We start from the raw sequence: 24,829 nt of genomic DNA on the forward strand, positions 1-24,829 counted from the left end.
CACAGATCATTTCAAGCTTTCCTGTCTGATGTCGATGCTGAATACGGGGACGCACTCCACAGTTCTGATGTGCGCTGGCTGAGTCGCGGCTCCGTGCTGCAGCGGTTTTATTCCCTGAGATCATGAAATCAATCTGTTTTTGAAAGAGAAGTACCGACCTCTTCATGAGCTGAGTGACCCTCCATGTTTGCGCACTTCCCCACTCAAATATCTGAGCAAACATTTTCTGTTAACTCTGTTAACAAAAGCAGGTTGAGAACCAAAATGAGCGACAGCATCTCTGTGATGTCCTTCGTATCTCAAACACCAAACTTACTCCTGACCTGCAGCATCCTTCAGTCCAAAGCGCAGCATCACTGCTCCCACTGAGTGCAACGCTGCTCCCATTATAGGAGAGTTAACACATATAGTACACAGTATTCATGTTAATAAGCTAAATGTTTCAATAAATTCAGTCAATTAAAGTTGATAACATTTTCTAACTAACGTTAGTTGATGTGTTAACAAGCCCAATAACTTATTTGTTTAACAAGCTTGAGATATATCCATCCCCTTCTCCCCTCATCCTCACTACTCCTTGAATTCTTTTTTTTAGGCAATATACCTCAAAAGTATGATGTGAGTGGACCAGCCCTTCGTATATCCTTCTGTATGTGGCCCTCAGTGAAAAAGGTTTGGACACCCCTGGTCTAAGGACAGAGGGTGTCGTATCCTGTACAGTCTGTAAAGCACACTGAGACAAATGTATAATTTGTGATATTGGGCTATACAAATACATTAGATTTGATTAGTCAGCATCAGTTGGATGTCTCGGTGTATTTTTGCTGGCTGAGGAGTTTGAAGTTATTAGCTTCAGTTTTTGACACATGAAGCACATTTTCTGCTTTGCAACCAATTTGCAATTCAACATGTCACTTTTTGCAAAGCGTTGCACACGTCTCTCATAAATCTGACATTACTTTCAGTCACTTGTGCATTTCAAAATGGATCAATTGGCCGATATGCCGCCGGCCTCAGGTGAGGACATGTTTACAATATCATTTCTTTATCTGTATACATTTGACTCAAAGTGTTCTTTTCTGTGTGCTGTGCACATGTTGCACTGATTTGTTGTGGAGAAAAACCAAAAGGTTTTGTTTTAAAAGTATATTTGTGTTTCTGCACATATTTCTGTAGACTTGAACAATCTGCAGAATCTCTCCAGACAGAACTGTTACTATGAAGCCTGAGTGCTTTAGATGTTCGGTCAATAGTAAGGTGTGCGCCATGTGGTGCAAAAGTTTGATTCTGATAAGTGTTTATGTAACTGTTGAATATAGAGCTTCACTTTGCAGGAGATGTTTTGGTGTGAAGAGAATCAAGACAGATGAGCCATGTTTACAAAAAAGGTGTTTTAGCGATTGCAAAAAACTGTAATCAACAGAAACTCAAAACCTTCTCACTGGATCAAAGTTTCCTCTTACCTCGCCTACAATGTGTTGCACACATGCACACACGCTCATACAAGCGGCTGTATGTGGTCTGTGACTGAAAGCTTCCAGAGCAACTTGTGTGTGTCGCTCTGAATGAGTTATGTGGAAATGTGTGTGTGTGTGGATCTCTGCCCATTAAGACACAGACCATTCTAACAGACACAAACACACAGATATGAACATGTGCACGCAGAGATGTGCACAAACATGTGATGTTAGGTACAGTACGCGAGGAGACGTGCACGTGCAACACACACACCTGCTGATGAGGACATGGCCCACAGTGATAAATTGTGGAATGCTATCTGTTATGTGTATGAATGATGAATGTAGTAAAGTGAGCCGTGGAAAAAGCCTTCTCTGACAAGTTAATCTCCAATAAATTCTCCAGACTTCAACATTAAGGAGAGCGAAAAAGAGAAGAGAAGAAACAGAGGCGGGGGACGTCAAGGGTAAGAATATAATTGTTTGGTTACAATAATCTGATTTCAGAAGTTGGAAAATGAGTTAATGCGATGAAAATAAAGCTTCTTTAACCTGTATGTGAAGTACAGGACCATATATATATATATATATATATATATAATATATATATAATAGAGAGAGAGAGAGAGAGAGAGAGAGAGAGAGAGAGAGAGAGAGAGAGAGAGAGAGATATATATATATATATATATATATATATATATATATATATATATATATATATATATATATAGATATAGATATATCTATATATATCTATATATATCTATATAAATATATATATTACACAGGCTCACTGAGGCCGTATAAAGGCCTGTGGCTGGGTCTGTGATGTATGGTGTCGTTATGCGGTCTGATCAGGGGGCACTTCTCTCAGTTCATCTATTGCGAGCCGTCAGCCGTCTGTTTCCTCCAGCGCCGTCGTTGGCTGGAGGAAACAGACGCTCAGTCTCTCATTGTAAAGAGATGATTTAATATATGAAATATCTCATAATCTTCTCCGATTGTCTGCCGGTTTATATGCACACAGTGTTGTTGATGGAAATGACCAATTACAAGGAGGCAAAGATCCGTTAGGACGTCTCTTACACGTCCTAACGGACTCAATTTGAGATGAGATTTATTATTAAAGTTATAGCCAAAGAAAAGACCAAAAAACAACCAGAACTAAGTGGCGGCCCTTTATCCATCTAACCTACAGGAATCTGCTGGTTAATGATCATTGCTGTATTTTAATTATCTACTAACTGTTGCACATTGGCATCATCATTTAGCCTCCAAGTTATCTGTGGAGAAATACCTCAACGGCTCCTGCATGGACGGCCATGAAACGCCTGACAGATATTCACGGATCACAGACGAAGCTTCTTAATGAATTGGTTGATCCTTGACTTCTCCACCATGAGGGTGACGTTTGTGGTTTTGTGTGAATTGTAATCACTTTGGTCCTTTAACGTTCAGTCACCAGGTGAAACTTTTGGGTTCTGACCCAAATACCTGCAAGATGTCATCTCTTTACTTCTCTTTTCTTTTCCCTCATCCTCCTGAAGATGGTCTTGACTACATGCTGTTGTGAGCCTCGGACACATTGTATGATATTGGACGACATAAATAAACACGATTTTCCGCCACCAGCCAAATTCTGTTGGCAGATCACCAAACGGCACCTGGAGGTCTTACGTTCTTGGTGGCCTGTTGATGAAATCGTCAAACTTCCTGGTTACTTTGGAGATTTTCCAGCATCTCTGACCCGCAGGCAGGAAAGAAAGTTGCCTGACGTGCCAGCATCAAAGAGCGTCATGGCATCATCTCATTTGTGATGATTTGGCGGAAACTGAAATAACGAGCATCTAAAAAACAAACAGTCTATTCTGCCATCCAGGCTGTCTTTTTCGAGTGCGTGATTGTATGCATCTGTGAGTGCACGCATTCTACACAGGCCTAACTAATCATCCTAGGTCCCAACTCAGAAAACAGCCTCTAATCCACTTCCTTCAGAGACAAAGGAGCAGGAGAGTTACGCAAGGCCTGCGATTGATCGGCGGCACTAAAGTGGAACGACCTCTGACATCTGGCTTCTAAAGCTGGATGGCTCCTCTTCAAATGCTCCTCTTCATTCGAACAAACACGAACATGCACAAACTAAAAAGCAATCACAGTGTTCGTGAAGCCGGGCCTCAATTTATGTTAAGAGCACAAATATGCATGTGCACACCCACAAACTGAACAGACAGGAAGGGGGACACAAATAGATTCACATGTCCATATCATTAGGACGTTGTTTCACAATACTGTCAAGGTAACTGCAGAAACAAACACTTCCTGGGTATGTTGTCATGGTACACAAGCACTGCAGGACTGAGAGCTTGATTCCAGACTTAGAGGGCCGGAGAATCAACGAGCATGGAAATAACTCGGACTTCACTATAATAAACAAGCCTCTCAGCTGAGGAACATTGTCGCTGAGAAGCAATTAGAGGTCCAAGCTGAGCAACTTCAGCTGGGACATCAGGGGTCAAGAGTGTTTAAAAGAACACTGTTAATATAACTTTCACTTCTCCAAACGGCAGGAGGTTAAGAGCAAACAAAGCTGCCACTCCAAAAACCTTGGGAGTGCCCTTCACCCGAATCACAGAGAGAGTTCCAAGGAAGCCAGGTCGTTTTTTGAGAACTTGGTTTCAAAAAATAGATTTTCTAGAGAAATCTATGTTCAAAAGAAATGTCAGTAAAACAGACACCTCTTCTTCAATGGCTGGAGATTGTTGAGTATTTGTTTTATAGATAAATAAATAAAGGTTTTATTTCTCTTGATCCATCTGCTTAAATCTGCCATTTTATCCTGCAATGAAATCGTCCAAGGAGGTTATGTTTCTGGTTCGGTTCGTCAGTCAGCAGGATTACGGAGGAACTACTTGCACCATTTTAATGAAACTTGGTGGAAGAGTGAAGCCTGGACCAAGAATGAACCCGGTACATTTTGGAGTTGATCCGCATTACAGGGCGGATACGCGCATCGCTTTTTGATTTGCTTTGGCGGAGGTCTGCGCGGAGATCTAGTTCTTAATAGAAGGACGTGTCGCACTAGTGACTCTTTCAAAATCACTTTTAGGTTTTAAGTGAAGTGCAATTTAAAGAAATAGCTCAACAAATTGTGAAATGTGATACTCTTTCTTGTCGAGAGTTAGATGTGAAGATCGATGCCGTTCTACGACACATCGAACATGAAGCTACAGACATCAGCTGGTGACCTTAGCTTAGCATACAGACAAGAAACGGCGAGTCTGCGGTGATGAAAGGACTTTCAACACCTCTGAAACTCAATAATGAATAGGTTGCATCTCGGTTGTTTCATCAATCCAAAAATAATAATATTTGTGGTTTTTACGTTGGTTGTGCGCCCGACAGTTTCTGTGAGGAAGCCGTTTGTACGGCGACTGTTGTGCCGACACTACCGAGCAGGTTAACACACCCTCCATCTCCACAGCCTGGCGCACAGCTGCCATCACAGTGTTGAGAATAACATGAAACACGATCAATACTATCAAAATACAGAGAACAAAGGCAAGTAAAAAGATTATGCTGCATATTCAAATTTGCAATATGCTGTGCTGGCACTTGAGGGTATTTGATTTAAAGGTTTGCAAATGGGCTTGATTGTGGTATAAAAACATCATCACTCAGTTTTGCCAAACACACACAGACACAGGCATACGCACCGACACGCACACAGAGGGCCACCATGTAAGCCGAGAGACTCCGCGCCGAGCCAGCACAGCATTAACGGTCTGATTTATACCACAGACAAAACTTGTTTTCGAAGATTGCTCTTCACACAAATATGCCGCAGAGCGCAGCTGGAAGCCATCACCCTGCCGCAGAAATCAAACGTGGTGGGATTAGCCATCACAAAATGTATTTTCTAACGCAAATCCCAGAGTAAACAGAGAGAGGAGGAATGAGACGATGACAAGGAGGTTGGAAACAAACTGTTAGAGTCTTTGAACGTTTGTACCAGATCAGGCGTTTGATGTTGATACAGAGAGATGAGAGTCAGCAACGAGATCAGGAGGAAAAAACAGCCAGGAAGGGAACAAGGTGTAGTCGGCACCATTTGAAGTGGTTCTTCTACACGGCCAAAGAAGGAAGCGGAGAGAGAGAGAGAGAGAGAGAGAGAAGAGCAAACAACGTGAAAGTGTGAGAAATCCTGGGAACTGTACTGAATGGATATCAACACCAGCCACCCGCCAAGGATAGTGTTTTCATTAACGCGGGATTTCCAACATGGAAGTTCTGTTTCCAGCACGGCGAAGAGTCCTCCCTGCTCTCTGAATCCATCTCCCGAGTTAAGCCTGTCCTGGCCAGATAACATAACTCAGCTGATTGCTATCTGCAGTGTTATTGCGTTTGGATTGAGCAGGTGGACCGAGCTGATATAGTAGATACTGTTCAACTCCAGACACAACCTGGAATGTTATAGTACAGTATGTTGATCTTTCATCACTATAAGCAAGAGGAGATTAACCATTTCTAAAAACGGTGCAATATCCTGCGTCCGCACGAGTTAACATCTGATCCATATGAACGTGTGAAAATGTTGCAGCTTAAATGCAACACATAAGAGTTAACTCTGCAGTCCTCTCACACAACACTGACTCAACTCTCAGGTTACATTATGTACAGCTCATCAAAACTCTACCGGCTGTTTAAAATCTCTGCTACAATACACAAAGTGCTTCTGTCATATTTTCCACTTGCAGCATAACACAACCTCAGGAGGGGTGTGATTTCTAATTCCTGCTGAATAGGTGCTACATCCACTGTACACGCCAGTTACTTTAGGAACACGGCTTACTGCATCATTATGCACGGCAAATTACCCTCGCTTACACATTGTTTGCACCCAACTTCGGTGTTCCCTCCTCTCCCATGTTTTTGTGTCCAAGTGAATACAACTATTTTCAAAGTTGGTCCAGTATTGAGTGAGAGCGCTGCAGACGGGCTGCAATGTAATCATATCATGTGTACGAAGTTGGAGAGGAGCGCCGGTGTGGTCACAGTTTGTGTGTTGGAGCACAGAAAGCGAAACATTGCTGTATAAAGCACATTCATGTGTCAGTTCGCTGACTTAACCCGTGTGACCGCTGTCAAAAGTTACAAAGTCTTGCTTTAAAATGTGGTTTCCTCGTCGAGCTTTCTGATCTGTGTGGCTTCAGATGAGAGCGTGATTTGTAACATCCAAAACAGAAAGAACACGATGCACACACACGGTAGGGGGCTGAGAGTCTGTGCCGAACCGAAGATTAAGCAAGATTATCTTTATCTGTAAGAATCACATGAGGTTGCACACATGCTCACTTGTGTCGGAGGAATCATTCTCAGTATTGGTCCACAAATAAAAGCAGCATGTGATGACACACAAATAAAAGCAGCATGTGATGACACACACACACACACACACACACACACACACACACAGACACACACACACACACACGCTCTGAAGCAGTAGATCTGTCCAGGTGTGCATCACAACTCCATTTAAAAGTGATGGGGGAAGAAAATCATTAGATTTCCATCAATCATTGATCTTCTATATAAAACTCTCTGGCTCGCTGTAAAGGGGGGGGGGGGGGGGGGGGGGTAACAGTTAATAATCTGAAGCGGTGGCAGTTTATGATGACTCTATTAAGTAACGTGATGGCAGAATAAATGGGCAGCTGGTGACTGCAATGCCGGGGTCAAACCCTTCAAACTACGCAAACAGCGAGCGGAATCATGCCGCTTTTTTCCCACCGCATGTTGCAGCATGGCATCTCCTCAACGCACGTCTCTGAGTTTACAGTTAGCAAACGTTGTGGATAGTACTCTGTACTTTTGTTACCAGCCCTGTCGAGGTGCAAAGGGAAGTTTCACGTGGCGACAATCCAGTGAGGGGACACTGTCGGCAGAGGAAAACCAAAAAGAGAAAAGGACCTGGTGCCATGCGGGAGAAAGGAGGCTTGAGAGAGTTAGTAAATGTGTGGAAACAAAGAGGAAGTAATAAGAAGAGAGGAAGTGATTATGATGGAGGTGCAGAAAGAGCAACACATAATCATTAAGCAAAGAGAAAAACACAGACAAAGAGAAAGAGGGAGAATCTGTTACGTGGCTCTTACTCAGTCCTCCATCCTCGGTCCATGTGTTGTCTATTACCTCCTGCTTCTTTGTTTCTGCCCTACTTCCAGCGCACATACCCGCCGTGCCAACAACACGCCAGCCAAATTAATAGGAAATACGCACACACGCACACACACAAACACACTGGAGTGAGTGCCAGCATCCTTGCTCCAAGCTGGCGTGAGTACAACACACTGTTGCTTATCCAGTCAGAGCTTCCACCAGAGGCTATTTTCCAATCAAATCAAAAGAAGGGCTTAGCAGGTAGGCCCGGGCCTTTGTCTGTGGAGCTGCATGGATGAAACAGACACTATGAGAATGTCCTCAGTGCTTTCTTAGTTCCTTTAATCCAGTGTTAGGCGGTCACTGTAATCCGCTCACTTGGATAACATAATTACATTACAAAAACAAAGTTACTAATCAGACAAGAAGATTATTATCAAATTACAACAAAACAAAAAAACGGCAGATCCGGGCACTCGTTTGTTGTCGAGTGTGGCCGAGACAAAGCCGGCTCGACACAAAGTGGCACATTACTTGTCCAGTGGAAAAGCAGACAAGTGCATTTTTTGGCAAAAACATTTCAGATCTGTGGTGATTCAGCCCACAATAACACATAAGATACATAAGCCTTAAAGAGCCTGCTGAACATGGCTCTGTAGGCAACCAGAGGTTCTCATTACAAACCCACATGATATGAAACATCCCCTCGATAGCACACATATTGTCCGCATGTCTCAATTACAGCTTGAATTCCTCGCTTAAGACGCACACACACACACACACACGTGTGCATTTTCACTTAGATTTAAAGACGACAAATACACACTATACAAAGTGGGAAAAGGTTTGTGCAGTTTGAGAATGACAAGGACAAAAACTTCACACACGCTTAGCCCAAATCCATTTCTTCTAAACAGAACCTGCTGTGTGTGTGTGTGTGTGTGTGTCTGTGTGTGTGTGTGTCTGTGTGTGTGTGTGTGTGTGTCTGTGTGTGTCTGTGTGTGTCTGTGTGTGTCTGTGTGTGTTTGGGCTTGGCCAGGCAGCAGCGCTCTCTCAGGTTACACCCACACAGGAAGGCTCAGAGCAATAACAAAGGCCTTTCAAAGGAACCCTCAGCAGGTTAAGATAAAATGTTTTCGCTCAAACTGATAAAAAGCATCTGCAGCTTAAATGAACAGCGCTGGTATCGGTGGCATGGTATGCTGCGCAGATCAGCCGGCACTGATTAAAACAGACACCGGGCTGTCTCTCTCTTACACACGCAGAGTGCCAACAGGGAGTGTGTGTTTCTGTTGTGTGTGTGTGTGTCCAGTCTGGTAATGACAGAAGCACCTGTGAGGTTTAGTTCCAGCTCTAAATCCACAAACTGCCAATACTGTCCGTGGCGAGGAGCAGGAAGCGGAGAGTGTTATCGAGCAGTTCTTCACTCTCGTTGTCCTGCAGGAGCATCGCTCTCATTACTCTCTTCTTCTTGGAAAGTCTCCTCCACTACAGCTGCAACTAACCAGATTAATCTGCAGATTATTTTCTAGATGAACTGTTTGCTCTTTAAAAAGTCAGAGAAAAATGTCCGTCCCAGTTTCTCAAAGTCCAGTGATGCTGGACTGGATGATCCACCTCAAATCACCTGCAACTGCTGCATGTTTGTGTGCAGAGTGCATGTGTTGTGATACAGAAAGCCTGCATTACCTATGAGGTTGTGTGTGTGTGTGTGTGTAGCTGTTTATGTGCAACTTTTCTTCTTCATAACCAATTTATGCACAGTCATGCTAACATCTGTGCTGTCACTTCAGCATATTGTACAACAGGGTGTCTGCAACTTTTACCAACTTTAAATGATGACTTATGAGCTAATTCATGTCAGTTAAAGTGAAATACAAGCCGACATTCCTCAAGTGGAATAAATGTGAAATTGGAAACAATTGCATGTGTTTCAGCGTGGAGGCCCGTGATGGGGCGTTTGCCCAGGAGAAACAACGCACCAACATACTGCAATGTGAAAAAGGAAAATTCAGCTTTTATGCAACCACCGTCTCACTTTCCTAGTTGCAGTTATGATAAAATTGTACACATTCAAATCTGCGGTTACTTTGGGGAGAGCATTGCTGAGATCTGAGATCTAACGCTCTACTATTTTTAATTTTAGACCACCTGACTGCTGATCCATCAAATTATTTTCCTTAATGGGAAAGTTTCAATGTCTTTTATTATTTCCCTTTTCTTAGTTTTTGTAATTGACTGGATGTCTTTGTAAATGATCTCAATGTTATCATCAACAATAGGAAAGACGTAAGATTGTATGATCCTAGATTGTATGATTCCATATCTTGTATACATTTCATACTTTTCCCGGACCTAGGGACACCCTTGAAGTAGGATGTTCTTGCGTCTCACCTGGAAGCCCTGGATGCGAGCCAGGTAGTCCAGCTGCTGTGCAGGCTGCACCGCGCCGCCGCAGGGCAGGGCCGAGTTCTTCCCCTTCATGTGCAGGGAGGCGTCGGCCGTCAGCGACTGACCGTTCAGCAGCAGCTCCCTGGCCATGGTGGCGGTGGGGCTGGGTGAGGAGCCGGAGCCGCTGTAGTACGGAGGGTGTCCCGGGGCAGCGGGGCAGAGCAGGGCAACATGTCTTTGGATGTCATGTAGTTGACGGAGCCACCACTGTTGCCGACGGGGCACGGAGCGTTGCCCCCCTGCTTCCTGCTGGCCTCCATCTCCTGGTAGACGTCGGGGCTGAGGTGGAGCAGACCCTTCTGGGCTGGAGGGGTCGAGAGAGGACGGAGATGGAGATGATGGGGAGAGAAAGAGAGAAAAGAACAATATGTCAGCTGGTCGGATGAATGGAAACATGGACAGAGTGGAAGAGCAAATAGAGATGGAATGGGCAGAAGTAGCGTTTAAGTATAGATGAGGTCAGATATTTATAAAAAGAGCAGAAAAGCACCAAAGGCAGGAGATTGGAAGACAGATTAGAGAGAAAAAGGGTCATTATGGCTCTTATTATTAACCTTGAAACAATTTACACACACATCACTCACAACTAGGTCACCAAATTCGATTTCAATTATCGGAGTCGGAGAGACAAACAACAAAACTGGAAAATCCAACATTTGGCTTCCCTGAGAGTTATTTATGTACGGCTCTTGTTTTTGTTTTTGTGTCCAATTTGTTCCCAGTCAACTTTTTATTAGGAATTAAAAGGTCTTTATTAATAATCCAAAATCATATTGAATCATGGATTCGGAGAACCTTGCCACTCCTACTCACAACCAGACAATGCCAGGGTGTGTGTGCGTGTGTGTGTGTGTACCTAACCGTGTGCATGTGTGCTGGCTGCCAAACTGGCATTCCATCACCGAACGTAGATGACAGTTTCATGTGGTTTGGCAGTTCTGAGCACTATCAAAGTGTCTGCTGGGAAACACACACACACACACACACACACACACACACACACACACACACACACACACACACACACACACACACACACACACACACACACACACACACACACACACACACACACACACACACACACACACACACACACACCGTCTTTCTTTCTCCTCCTCAAACACAAACACACACACAAACGGAGCATCTACCAATATCAACAGAGCGGCTGTGACTTCATCACTGATGGGAAACAGGGCTGTCAGCTAACCGACATCCTGCTTCACTTTGTCTCTTCAAACGCCGACGACGACAGAACTCGGAAGCAGGTTCGGCCTCAGATCAAGGTTCGCAATTCTTCGGTGGCTCGAGGAAACGTCCCGAGAGATGTGGATCTGAGAGGGCCGAGGGGACTCCGAGCAGCTTTTCTCTAACGCGACGCAGCTCCGTCCAGATCCGCTGCGCCTCGAGCCAGCTGAGCACAACAGCGCTCCAACACTGTGTTCCGATCCAGACCGTTTGGATCAATCTCACTCGTTTATGTTGGCTTCCTCGCACTCTGACATCACTGTCCTGAACTGGTCGTGACAGGTGGAAGGAGGGTTGAGCTTCAATACTGTTCGGTTGCTGTGGTTAATGTAAAAGGATGAAAGAACTGAAGAGGAGGTGGGGATGAGTGGACCTGAAAACCATGCGGAGCCTCCGAAGCCCAGCCAAGGTCACCAGAGACAGGAAGACCAGCTGTGTGTGTGTCTGTGAGTACGGGCCAACAGCTGGGAGAAAGCGCATGACTGACAGGCCACTTCCTGTTTGAGTTAACATTACCATCACACATACAGCTCTCTCGTCTAAAGTTCTTGAGACCCTGCAGACAGCGTTTCCCATTCTGAACAATGAAGTTTGCATTCCTTTCCAGAGGAGCAGAAAAGCAAAGAAATCCAGGACTTATTACTCATACTACAACAAACTGCCCCATGCCAGCGATGACACAACTGTTAGGATTTTCTCCCCCCCCCCAATCATGATGACAACTTTAATTAGAATTTACGCAACTAAAACTCGCAGGCCTGCACATTGTGAATGCAGCACGAAAAAATAAAGGTGTTAGCCAACATGACGTCAGCTGTGGACAAAGAATATTGTGTTGTAATCCATGCGAGTGTGTGCGATTGTCTGCCTTAAGTGTGCGTGGGCGTGCCTGTGAGGATGCTTGCATGTTTGCAATGGGATTGAGTGCTTGAAGCTGGTGTCAGATAGCAAGCGAGAGCGTGAGAGCAAGAAAGAGCAAGAGTGAGACAAAGGAGGAGAGACAGTGAGCAAGAGTGTGTTTTCTGCGTGAGGATGTGACGGGCAGAGAAGATTGTGAAATTGTGTACGTGAAGTGGGGAAGGAGAGAGAGGCTGAGATGTGGGGGAATGAAAGAGAAAGGCAGAGTGTGTTTGTGGTGCTAGTTCCAGGCGGTTTCAGAGGGGTCCCACCCAGACTCGGCGTCCGGTGGGCCAGGGGATCGCTGGAGGGAAGCCAGAGCCAAGCATGAGACTGATCGAAAACAGATAGGGCCAGAGCCCGCCGCTATAAATCACCACGGTGGAGCAAGACCTTCACATAGTTCACACACACAACCCACGGAAAGGAAATGTGGCAACTCGAGTGAAAAGCCCTGCTGCAATGCCCCATGGGAATAGAAGAGAGAAAGACTGTCTTCTTACTTCTTTCTTTACTCTCCCTTCCTGTCTCTAAAACACCCTGTTTGTTGTAGCACTGCGTCCCACCACAGGGCAGAACCACGCACCTAAAATAAATCTTTGTTGCAGTTTTTACTGTCGCACGCATCAACAGCATCACTATCTGCCACCACGCCCAACAAAGACGCCCTGCAGCACACAACTGCATCAAGGTGACAATAACTCAGTGATTTATGATGTAAGATTTCTAATTATCGTTACGGTCTTTTATAGTTTTACGGGCTGAATTTGGATGAACAATTACAAGTACCCTTTAGTGCGTCTGACCATAAACAACAACTTTAAAATCCCTGTAAAATTCATCAATCGTGAAAAGGAACTTAACTGTGAACTTAACAGCTCCTGTTATTTAAACACTTGTAAAGTTTATCAAGTGCTGAGAAAAAGTTATTTGCTATTTGTTTTCTCTAACACACACACACACACACACACACACACACACACACACACACACACACACACACACCTAAGAACTAATCAGTGTGTATCACATAAAAAATGTTACAATCGTTCTGATGCCAGAGCATATTTTTTACTGAGTATGCTGCAATCCTGCAAACTGATTTAGTTATTCCCGCTTCTATTGAATAAACTGCACAGTCAATCAAAACAACGGACAAACCAGAAACATCTTCCTCTCAGCAGAAAACTGAGAGCAGCTGTATCTGTTTCAATGAGTTGTGAATGGTGTTTATGCAACAAACATTATTCAGACATTAGCGTCGTGTGAGTGTTGTGCGGTTGGGGCAACTTTAAAGAGGTGATTAGCAGATAGTTACGCGCCTCGTGCTGAGTGCGAGATAAACTATGAGTGAGAATGGCACCGGACCAAAGACATGCTGCAGGCCAACAATGGGAATAATCACCAAATAAGGAAACTTACTTTCCCACGGGGCTCTGCTGCTCTGGAGGTATTGGGCAATGCCTGGAGTTTGTGCTACCATAGAAACCACAACCACCAAAATAGTTGTATCCAAGAGAACAATCATGTATCCATAAACATCATTCAGATGATATATCTTTCACAGAATTGGACTAAATCACACATGTGAGTGCTATAAAAGTCGTGGCAGTGGCTCCGCTCTCATCTGGATTCTGTATATGGAGTCAGATCAGCGATGGGCAAAGACCAACCGGCCTGGTGCTTCTCAACACCACAAACATGACATTCTCTCTCCTCTGGAAGCTGGATACCCCGATGTCAGAGCCAAAAGCCTCCATTACACCCGAGTGACGACAGCACATTCAAATCTAATAAGGCTATCTGTTAGTTTTCCACTGCGCTGCTCCACATCTCACACACTGCTCATGTGTCCCCGAGGCTGCTCCTTCTCAAGCTGCTGACATTTACTTTGCTGGCATCCTTTTAACAAGCCGGGGAAATCACAACAAATCAAGCTCAGATATTACGATGCACGTTGATCTGCGTAAGCAACACCATGACTATGAATTCCATGCATAACTTATTACACCTGTAAGACATATTAACTGACTTAACTGCCACAACATGTGGAATAAATGGAAAAGTGTCGTCGCTGCCAGACTGTGGAGGAAAACAACTGAAAATAACATGAGAAGTCTTGAAATAGAGGCTTTTTCTTTGTTTTTATTGAAGAGCGACGCAGCTGACAGACCCCAGCTGCTTCCCCCGCTATAAATGAAACGTCCCTTAAGGCCATCAGATTCCCATGTTAGTTCATACATAAATCCTGTCATGCAACTATTTAGTTCTTGTCTACAGTTAAAAATGTGCAGGATTTTTGATGACTAAGGAGGAAATGTCTCTGCATTAGTTTCATCTTTGACGGAGACAAATGAACGGAGACTCTGCTGCATGTTTACATTTAGTTAGAAAAACAGGTTATTGTCATCTCAGTGCAGCGGGGGCGGGGCGGGGGGGGGGGGGGGGGGGGGGTCTCACATGTAGCAAGCAGTGGTGAGACAGTTCACAGTCATGTGAGGCTGTACTGTTAGCCACAGCGCCTCTTTGAGCATATACGTTGATAAAGTACTTCATTCTCCATCAGTAATGTGTTAATATGAGCTTCCTGTGCAGCATTGTTTGTGATGATGATTAAGTTACTTCATAGTTCCAGTGCTTTTTCACGAGGTCTTTATCGTATGTGTGTGTGTGTGTGTGTGTGTGTGTGTGTGTGTGTGTGTGCGTCTGTGCTCCAGTGTGCTCGTGTGTTAATCCTGAGTGAAAGGCTAGGTTTATGTTTTGCACAGGAAGGCAGTGGGGGGACTCCCCGGAGGGCCTCAGTGTGCCGGCCCTGTAAGCCTGTGTGAATGAGCCTGAATTCGCAGGCTCCCCACGAGGACGCACGGCCGATTAAGCTGACAGTCAGAAGCCCATTGACCAGTCACAGAGATTAAACGCCGGGCCATCTCGGCGGCTAAAACCACCTGCGGGATGGAGGGAGCGGTGGAGAGCCGGAGAAGGAAATGGATAGAGACACAGGGAGACGTGCGGATACTCACTGTTACTCGTCGCTTCGGTAAATGACGTCTTTTGTCCGTTCCAGCCTTTGTTGTCCATCTGTAGTGAGAGAAGGGGGAGGTAAGAGAGACGTAGATTTCTTGAACAGACAGCTTCTTCACGCATGTCAGACGAGTTCCTTCCTACTGTTTGGCCCACAAAGAGACGAGCGCTCACAGGAGGGGATGCTTAAGGAGCCTAGTGTCTGTCTACCGCCAGCTACTTAATTAAGAGGGTTGTCAGTGTTCAGGAACTAGAAAAGGCTCCTATTCAACGCATTACTTCTGCTGTGGTATGCACGTCTGGCTGCATAAACACACAGCCACAAACACACGTGTGTGAAACAGAAAGAGAAAAAGATTCTGATGTGTGTGACAGCGAAGGAGATGACATGGCTGTAAACAAATGCCCGCCCCCCCCCCACGGTGGGAATGTGGGTGCAGTACAGAGGAAAGGGAAGACGGAGAGACAGAAAGAGAGACAACCTATCCTGCAAAACAGGAGCTTGGCAAACGCCGTTGAATCATTCCATCGAGCTCGGGGTTGTCTGAGGATCTAATGAAAAGTAGGCCGTCCAACTAATTCTCACAGAGCTGTTTTCAGAGTGTTCAGGCCAACGCACAGACACTAACTCTGTCTAAACATTCGGCCTCGAGTGTAACCAGAAAGGTCTCACCTCTTGCCAGGAATTAGCCGAAACTGTGAGATTCAATATTCTGCTTACGTTTAGTGCAACGGCCTCTCATTCATCACAAACCTTACTCATCAAAACATAGAAGTTTACGTAGCAAAGTGTTCAAAGACAATTAGGCACGAGAGATTGTTTGAGATCAGGAAGTGGAAACATAATTTCCTGCGACGCGAGTTTGGTTCGTGTGGACTTTACGCCAGAGTAAGATAAACCTAACGTCTCCGGGGTGAAACCAAACATCAACAAAGCTTTAGTATCAGACTCATTTGAGAGGATTGTTTGGTGTGGACTTTAAAGAGACCCAGAGCAGAGCTGCTGCAGAGCTGCTGCAGAGCTGCACTGTTTACTATGAGGAGGAAGGCAAAGGGGAATATCGACTGCGAGCTGGGCTTCTTGATTTCACTTCAGACTCTGATAAGAACAAGTGTCATCCTTGTGCATGGCCGTCTGAATAAGATATATGCTGCAGCACATATCTAACTAATGAGCTGTCTGGGGAATGATTAATATTTACAGAGAGTCCAGTTATGCAACATCATATGTTAATCTGCTCCCTTGAGCTTAAAAACCAACGAGGTGAATAAAGATGATGCTGATCATAATCAATGCTTGCTTCGGTTCAGGGAGCTGAGCGGGTTACATAATGTCAGCTGCGCCGGGACTCGTGATGATAAATCTCAGATATCAACCGAGTATCTTGAATTCTGCAGACGAGATCGCGTGTGGACGAAATAGAAGCGATGCAGAGAATTCCTTTATGTAATTCTTCTGCATGCAGCTGCAGTTACCCACAAACAAACATCACATCTCTGCAAGCCGCTAGCATGTCTGGAATACTAATGACACAAAGTCCCATGTGCATCTGAGCGCGTGTGTGTTTCTGCATTTGGGAAGAAAAGGCACGTTCCTAGAAACACTTGTGAAAACAGTCACATGATGCTTAAATCATGTAGGTTAGTTCGAGCAATCTCAGATCAGCTAACGGTGACGACGATTTAGCATTTGAGACGCAAGACTGGATCTGGAGTTCAAATGTTCGAATAGTCATTACATAATAAAATGTTTTAATAGTAGTAAAACGTGCTCAGTTTGTCTCTTTTCTGCACAAAACTGGTTTGAGCGGAGGAGAAGCAGCACGTGTACCTCGGGGGGGCTCTGGGGGACTGTGGAGGCCTTGTATCCCAGCTGCAGGAGCATCGCCTCCGCCGCGTTCCTCTTCGCCACCTTCTTGTTGGGTCCAGTTCCCGTGGCAACCTCGCTATTCACCTTCACCTGCGAACACGCACACACACACACACACACACACACACACACACACACACGTGAGATTAAAACATGCAGAATCAACCTTTCAGACTCATATTTGAATATACATTGAATAACAGAAACACAGAAGTAAAAAAACTGCCTAAAATATTATATTTAAATAAAATGTTCCACTTTCACAGATAGTCTTTTTCAACCCTTTGAATGCCAGTTCGTTTACATAATGCCACTGTTGTGGTTGTTGTTGTTTAAAAGAAGAAACAAACACAGAAATGTAACAATTTTCCAGTCTTGGATATGTCAATGATTATCAACAACATTTTTAGTTTTTGTACAGGAAACCAGGAATTAGCGAGTATTTGTCCCAAAGGGCAACATGAGGAAATCTGGTGGAAAATAGTAAAAAGCAAAGTTTTAAAGCCAGAGCTCTAAACGTGAAGCTGATATAATAGAAAGCATGTTTTTATGCTGTAATGGTCGATGGGGACACGTTTGTCCTTAAGTCCGTCTGTATTCTGGCTGCACACGTTATTATAGGAGCTGAATACAATATGCATTAACACAAGCAAAATTAAAAATTGCAAAAGCCAACAATGTGCCAAACATGCATCTCTGATCACGCCGTTCCTCTTCCCGACACACTTCCATTCACTTCCAGCGTGGAGCGTTCAGCGGCGCTCACTGGGACGAGGCAGCCGTGCGATTTGCATCACACACACAAATGCTCCAAGTGAAGTGTTTGTTTTGCAGAGATCCCAAAACATTAAATCTGTCTACACAGAATGTAAGCAGAGAAATGTCCAAGAGAATATCAGACGTCGTTATGTTATGCAAACAGACAATTACACTGTACAAATAACACTGTGGGAGCCAAAGCCTGTGAACAGCCAGGCCTCAGTGCACTTACTCAAAGTGCTCCGACATGCTCACTAAGTGCTCGTCTGAATGCATCAAGTAGGCCACGACATACAATGAGGAGGAAAGCCTCAATAAATTACCAAATTGCTAAAATAAACACAATCGCTCTTTTATCAAATTCCTAAAGATGATCACCGGCTCAAAGGCATCTGAAACAGGTTGGAAGTGATGGTTCGGGGGGGGAAACAAGCGATAACAGAGACTCATTTGAGCCCCGCTGCTCACCGAAGGAAACAATGTGGACATTTTAGAAGAGTGAGTGGACGGCACAAAAGGAACACGCACACACTCGCGGGGCCTAATGTGTGTATCAAAGAGGCATGGAGAATAGGTCCGAGGCTGAATTACTGCCCGACGCTAAGAGAAGCTCTGTTCTTCTTATGAAAGAAGAGGGTTGCGGAAAACAGAGACAAAGAGCGAGAGTTTGACTGAGAGAGACAGACGCAGAAAGACGAACAGGAAGCGTGAGACTGCAGTTAAAATGTTGTGCATAAATTAAATGGACTGGAAACAGAATGAAGCTGGAGATACTCAGACGAGGAGATTTTAATTTGTCCTGCAGCTCAGTGACACTTCCCTTGTTGCCATCTTTTATCAATAATCTTGTGATCTGACGGATTAAATACATTTACTGTACATGTAGAACACAACCTGATCATCACGAGGACATTTCAGTAGTTTCAGCACCTAACAGCTCACAGCAGCTCATAACATCTAATTAAATAGAAAAACGCTTTGTGACCATTAATGCATGTTCTTCATCATGTTCTTCATCATGTTCTCCCCATTGTGCAGCTATGATAAATACATATATAAATAGCCTATGGGGTAAGAAGGTAACTTTCACTTGCAAGTTTGTAAAATCCATGGAGGTAAAATAGAAACAGGAAACTGCAGCGGTGTCGGACACATCTTTATTATTATTTATCTTTATATGGAGATTTATGCTCCACTGCTCTGATTCTTCAGTATTATCCCCAGAAGACGTTGTGGGAGCTGATCTGAGAGCAACATTTCGTTCTGCAGACTGGCTCAACATTTGCAAAGGAATCTTTCCAAAACTTTTCCTCAATTTCTATTAATTTTACACCTTATTGCCTCCAGAGAATTATATAAATGTAACGTTATATTTCTCATGTTATCACATTCTGACATTTTGTAAAGAGGTCCATGCGGAGGAGGTCACATGGTGTGTACCACATCTGTGCATCTCATTGTCTTAATCATAACTCAGACACGTTCTGGAGACCTTTGTTTTCTGTCCTATAGAGACTCCGACTCGCTCGGCACTGGAAAGCTGTTTCATCCTGTCATGATCTCGTGAAATAAATCAATGTGTGTAAATCTCTTCTTTTGTTCTCTCCTTCAATATATGTTTTATATACTGTGCTTGGTTTTGGAGGAATTGTATCTGCTGTTGATGAAGAAGTGTATGTGTTTGTTAAAAGGTACAATTTGACACTTTCTATGTGGATTTCCAATCAAGTGTTGAAGGTAAAAGTAGATTGAAGCAATACATTTCTGTGTGAGCGCGATATTGACAGAGAAAGATGAAATCTCTGCGTTCCTTCCTGCGTCCAGCGCCTTCGTTTTGATGACGTAGTTGGATGTGAGGAGGAACTACAAACTACCTCCGCTTGCTCTTCTAGTCTCTGAGTAGCTTCAGGGATTGACTCGCTTTTGGAGCCTCAAGTGGTCATTCGAGGAACTGCGTCTTTTTGGCACTTCCATAATATATTTAATTAACTGTAATTCTACGATTATAACAATTAACTGATAATGGTGTCTGCACATTTAACTCACACTTATGTCAGTGTTTTTAAATAGCACACCAGCTGCTTATAACTTGCAGACGCAGCTCATGTTTGTCTGTTCTCTAGTAATAATGATGTTTCATTTAATGCATGTCCTTAAATAGATGAAGCCGCTCTGAATAAGGTAACTGTGGTATCTGATGAGATTCCTTCTTCATGCAAAGTCCACGCTCTGTTTACTGGATTAGGGATAAACAGCAAATCATCTATAACTTACTTAAGGGTTAAAGGTCGTTGCTGCAGCACGAACATGGAATTTTATTCTGTTAATGAATATGTGCTCCTTACTGCACACAATATCCGTCTGTCGTACAGAAGACGTGTGTGCTTCCTTTATTAGCAACAGCTTGAAATGAAATGTAAAAGTATAAAACGGTTCCATGAAGGAACACAAGGCTGATTTCTGAGCTTTATTTGTAAGCTTTAAAGATAATGAATATAAAACAAGAGGGAACGGGGGAGGATGAGAGAGAGGAGCAACAAGGGGAGTGAAAGGAAGTACAGGGAGGTCGAACAGTTAATAATTATTAATCATCTTCTACATGCAGAAGAGCTAAACGTGGTTACATCCTGGAATAACTGGAAACAACTGATGCTGTAAATGTGCGTCTGCTCTCAGCATTAATATTAAACTTTCATTCTTTAAGAATTAATAATCAGCGTCACTGCTCAGTTGCTGCTGATGATCCTCGTTATATTTAGAAGACAACAGAAAGGGCAGCTCACATTTTGGGATCAAAGAAATGAAATAGTTTTTTCTCAGGACATCAGAAATGTAGCATTGCAGCCTAACCCAGGCTGAACGATGAGTGAATATGTTCCGAAGCAGAAACTGCCTCGAGCCTCGTCCTGCAACACGCATGTTGCTCGTCTGCAGCGTTAAACTTGGACAGAGATATGAAACCAGGTCATCTTCCCGTGCGCTCCAGTGTAAGGAGGTTATATAATGCTGCCGCTGAGAGCGTTTATACTTGTCCCGTCACCGGCCTGTGATTCCGGAGCAGCTTCTCTAGCGTGTACATCAAGCACAAACCCTCAAATCTTGTGACTCATCGATTACGGCGCGTCGACACATTTCTTTGCACGTCTATTCATTGTGTTTATAGCAGTAGTGAGACAATGAAGAGAAGATGAAACGCAGCATTGTTTACCTGCATGATGAACTCGCGGCGGCGGGGCATCCCCCTCTCAGAGAGCAGCAGGTACTCCGGCTCCTTCTCCTTCTTGGCCTGCTGGATCTGAGCCAGGCGGCTGATCGGGTTCATGCCCTGGCCGTAGTCTGGTCCCGTCTGGAGAAAAGAGGAAACACAGGATGATCAGTATCCAATTCATCACTTATTGAATTATCACCGTCGTCTGATCCGCTGAGCTTAACGGATAGAACAGTATGTGTATTCTTTCTTAATAATTCTGTGTGTGAGTGAACAGAAATGAGATCATACTCATCTGCAAACGGATAGATGCACAGATATAGAGACATGTAGAATAACACAGGAAATTAGTGGGGAAGAAATCTCACAATATCATATTTCACACATCTTTATCTGCGACAGGCAGCTCAATAGCTCGCTCTGTTGGACGGTGAGTTCCCTACCCTGCGGCGGACAGCTTTCGCCCTCGGAGGCTGAAATTTGGCATCGAGGTGGAGAGTTTGTGAGGTGGTGTGTGTGTTGGGAGTTCCCCATGTCAATGAATACCCACTTTGCAGGGAATTGATTAAACGGTGAATAATTCTGCAAATGCTAAAATGTATTCTGACTTCTGCATCACCTCGCACAAAATAAAAGCAGATGCCTTGAGTGCATCAAAAAAAAGTGACAATTAGAATTCACAGAATGAAATGACCCCATGCCCCCCCCGGCCCCCGCCCCAGCACCTTGAGGATGGTCTTGGTGCGTTTCTTGTAGTGCGTCTTGGGTTTCTCCACGATGGGGATGAAGGGCAGCTTCTTCAGGTCCTGCAGGATGGACAGAGCAGCGCGCTTCTTGGACAGCTTCTTGCTGTTGCCCTCGCCCTCGGCAGAGAACTCCCCCACGCTCACGCGGGTCAGGAAGCTTTTCATGTGCGGGGGGCCGCTTTCCTTCAACACCTGGGGGTGAAGGAACAGGTTGGAAATGAATATGTAAATGAAACTTCAACATAAGTTTGTCTTATTCCGGTTTGTTTTATGGAAAACAGATCGAGGATAAAGTACAAAACTAAATGTTTTTGTCGTGCATGATGTGTGTGAGGGAGTGCAGCACTCTGCAAGCAGCTACACCAGGTGGTCCACAACATCTGTTCTCGATGGTCACAGTGCTACCCACCCATATGCACAAAACACACACACACACATGAAGAGGAACATGCTCCTAGATGACAGTCTCTAGTGATGAGGGCTCAGTTTCCTTCCTCTAGCCTCTGGTCACCTGGGAGACCTAAAACAAACACCGGCTGGCGTTAGGTCATGCTTCTGCAATCACATCTACTTCCTGTGAAGTCCGAGAACAGTGTGAGAGTGTGTGTGAGTGTGTGTGTGTAGCAGGTGGGGTTCTCCCCCACCTTGTTTAGGAAAACACACTGCAGGAAGAATTAGATTTCACACACTTACCGAGTCAAACGGTACATGTTCAGCTAATGTTTGGACGCCTTTCAGATTCATAGCTCACAGACTTTCTCTCTTGCTCGAGCTGTAGCTGCTGTGTGGACGTTCTCACCCCCCCCCCCCATCCCTCCCCTCTCTCCTGCTCTCCTTTATTCAAGCTCAATTTGGGGTGCAGACAGCACAAATTGTAGCAATCAGCTGCAAACTAGAAACAGTTAATTTGAACCCAGTGACCGATCAAACAGATTAAACTGATAAGCAGAACCTCGAGCATTCCTCAGATACTTCACACATCAACACAGACTAATACCAGACCTTGAGCAGAACAAAGGAGAATGTGTGCAGACCCACGCTGCTCCACTACAGAATGACTTCCACACATACTAACGTTTTGTTTCAACAACTAGAACAACAATGAAAACCAAACCATCGATTAGTTCATCGACAGAAAAATTATCAACAAGGATTTTGATAATTGATGATTTTTCCAGTCATTTTTAATGCAGAAAATGTTGTTTTCAGCCTCTGAAATATGGAGATTTGCTACTTTTCCATTCCCTATCATATTAAGGTGTATATTTTTGGTGTTGGACTGACAGAACAAGACATTTAGAGACATCACATTGGACTTTGAGAAACTGGGATGGACATTTTTCACTATTTATCGATTTATCGACGATTAATCGATAGAAAATAATCTTTAGTTGCAGCTCTAAACGGTAAAGAACGGTAAAGCCAAATGAATTACTAAAAGGTCCAGAAATGGATAAAATAAATATAAATACAACTAAGCCAATGACAGATAAAACACTATTACTGAAGTAGTTAAACTTGTTATATTTCAGTTCTCTCATCCTATCTGTTCCCACAGTAAGTGCAGGACTTGGTGTTAACAGAGCCGCCTGACCCGTGTTTGCTGTCACTGTACCTGTCAGCATCACTGCACAATGAGTTTAACTGTACAGCGAGGACGTGTGTTGAGGGGCAGCCTTGGAGCTATAACTGTCCGAGCTAACAGCCAAACTCACTCCCAGCCAGGAGATCTGCTCTGGTCTTGCTCATCCCCAGAAAAAGGAAATGCAACATGGCAGCTTCTCGTGCATTACAACATCCAATGTCTGATCTTTCTTTACTCAGTTGATGGTGACACTGCACATCAGTGACAGGTTGTAGATGTAATTGTATGAGTGACAGGATGTGCAGGACAGGAAGCCTCTTCAGATGATTGTGAGGCTGCACACAGAATCAGCTTTATTACAAGGAATTTGACCACATTGTACATGTGTTTTTCCAACTTGAAGATGATGTGACGTCAATGTTCCCCGTTTGATTCCAGCCGGGAGACTCTTGTTACATGTCAATGATTGTTTGTCAGCAGAAACTCCAGAAACGTACGAGTCACTGCCAAGAAATAGTCTGGAACATTACCGCCTGTAAAACGTTGATTTGTCCATTTTACACTTTTAAGTTGTAGACACTCGGACAAATGTTTGCACTGATAGTATAGTGTAGACTAACCTGAAGTGTCTAAAAGTGGACGCTGACAGGGAGCAAAAAGAAAGTCCAATGTGTCCTGTATATGTACAGTATATGGTACACAGTCAGAGAGACAAAGTGTGTGTCTGTGCACACATGTCACACACTCTTGGCCCGGGATGGAGGCAGACGAGCTGCAGTCAGTCTTCTGGCAGACGACACGGGATCTGCGCCACACCGATGGGATTTCAGCACTTCCATTAATTTCCACTACACACACACACACACACACACACACACGCAAACAAACACACAAACACACCCGTCTACCACCTAATCACAAGGATCAGGTTGTACACAGGAAACACTTGGTAATTCAATGTTGATTTTTTTCTCCTCTCTTCTTGTCGCTTCATCTCTTCTTTTCTTTAACATGGGAGGCCTATTCTTCGGCTTCTCATAGAGACATTAATACCCTGAGCCGTCTGAGGATCCGTGCATGCGAGACCTCAGGTACTCTGGAAGAGGAGGCTATGGGAGCAGGGCAGGACAATGGCGGGGACTGGTAGAGGGAAGAAAGGCTCTTTTGTGACGAACGGTGGACGGACAAGCCCTGAGGGAAGCTGCTTCTTGTAAGATGGGTGGTTCTTGGCCAGGACCCTCTTCTCTTGTGTCCTCCTTGGAAAGGGAGCCTCCGATCCAACACACAAGCTGTGATTTATAGATTGGTTCCTCTTTGATGCTGACATCTGTTTGATATTGCCTGATGGGGGGATTAAATGAGCCAACTGGCTCTCAGGGTGGCGACGACCCTCATCGTTGCGGAGGGATGGGAAAGCAGACACTTGCT

At 44.3% G+C, this 24,829-nt stretch overlaps 1 protein-coding gene across 1 annotated transcript in view; it reads right to left on the reverse strand.

The window, feature by feature from the left end:
* Positions 1-24,829, reverse strand: part of stau2 (staufen double-stranded RNA binding protein 2) — a 79,535-nt gene that overhangs the window by 27,766 nt on the left and 26,940 nt on the right. The window contains 6 exon segments of the mRNA XM_029457767.1: positions 10,008-10,213; positions 10,216-10,368; positions 15,233-15,290; positions 17,065-17,193; positions 21,071-21,208; positions 21,796-22,008. Coding sequence (XP_029313627.1) covers positions 10,008-10,213; positions 10,216-10,368; positions 15,233-15,290; positions 17,065-17,193; positions 21,071-21,208; positions 21,796-22,008 — 897 coding nt within the window.

Source organism: Cottoperca gobio, chromosome 20, assembly GCF_900634415.1.
Source record: "Cottoperca gobio chromosome 20, fCotGob3.1, whole genome shotgun sequence".
NCBI classification, from domain to species: Eukaryota; Metazoa; Chordata; class Actinopteri; order Perciformes; family Bovichtidae; genus Cottoperca; species Cottoperca gobio.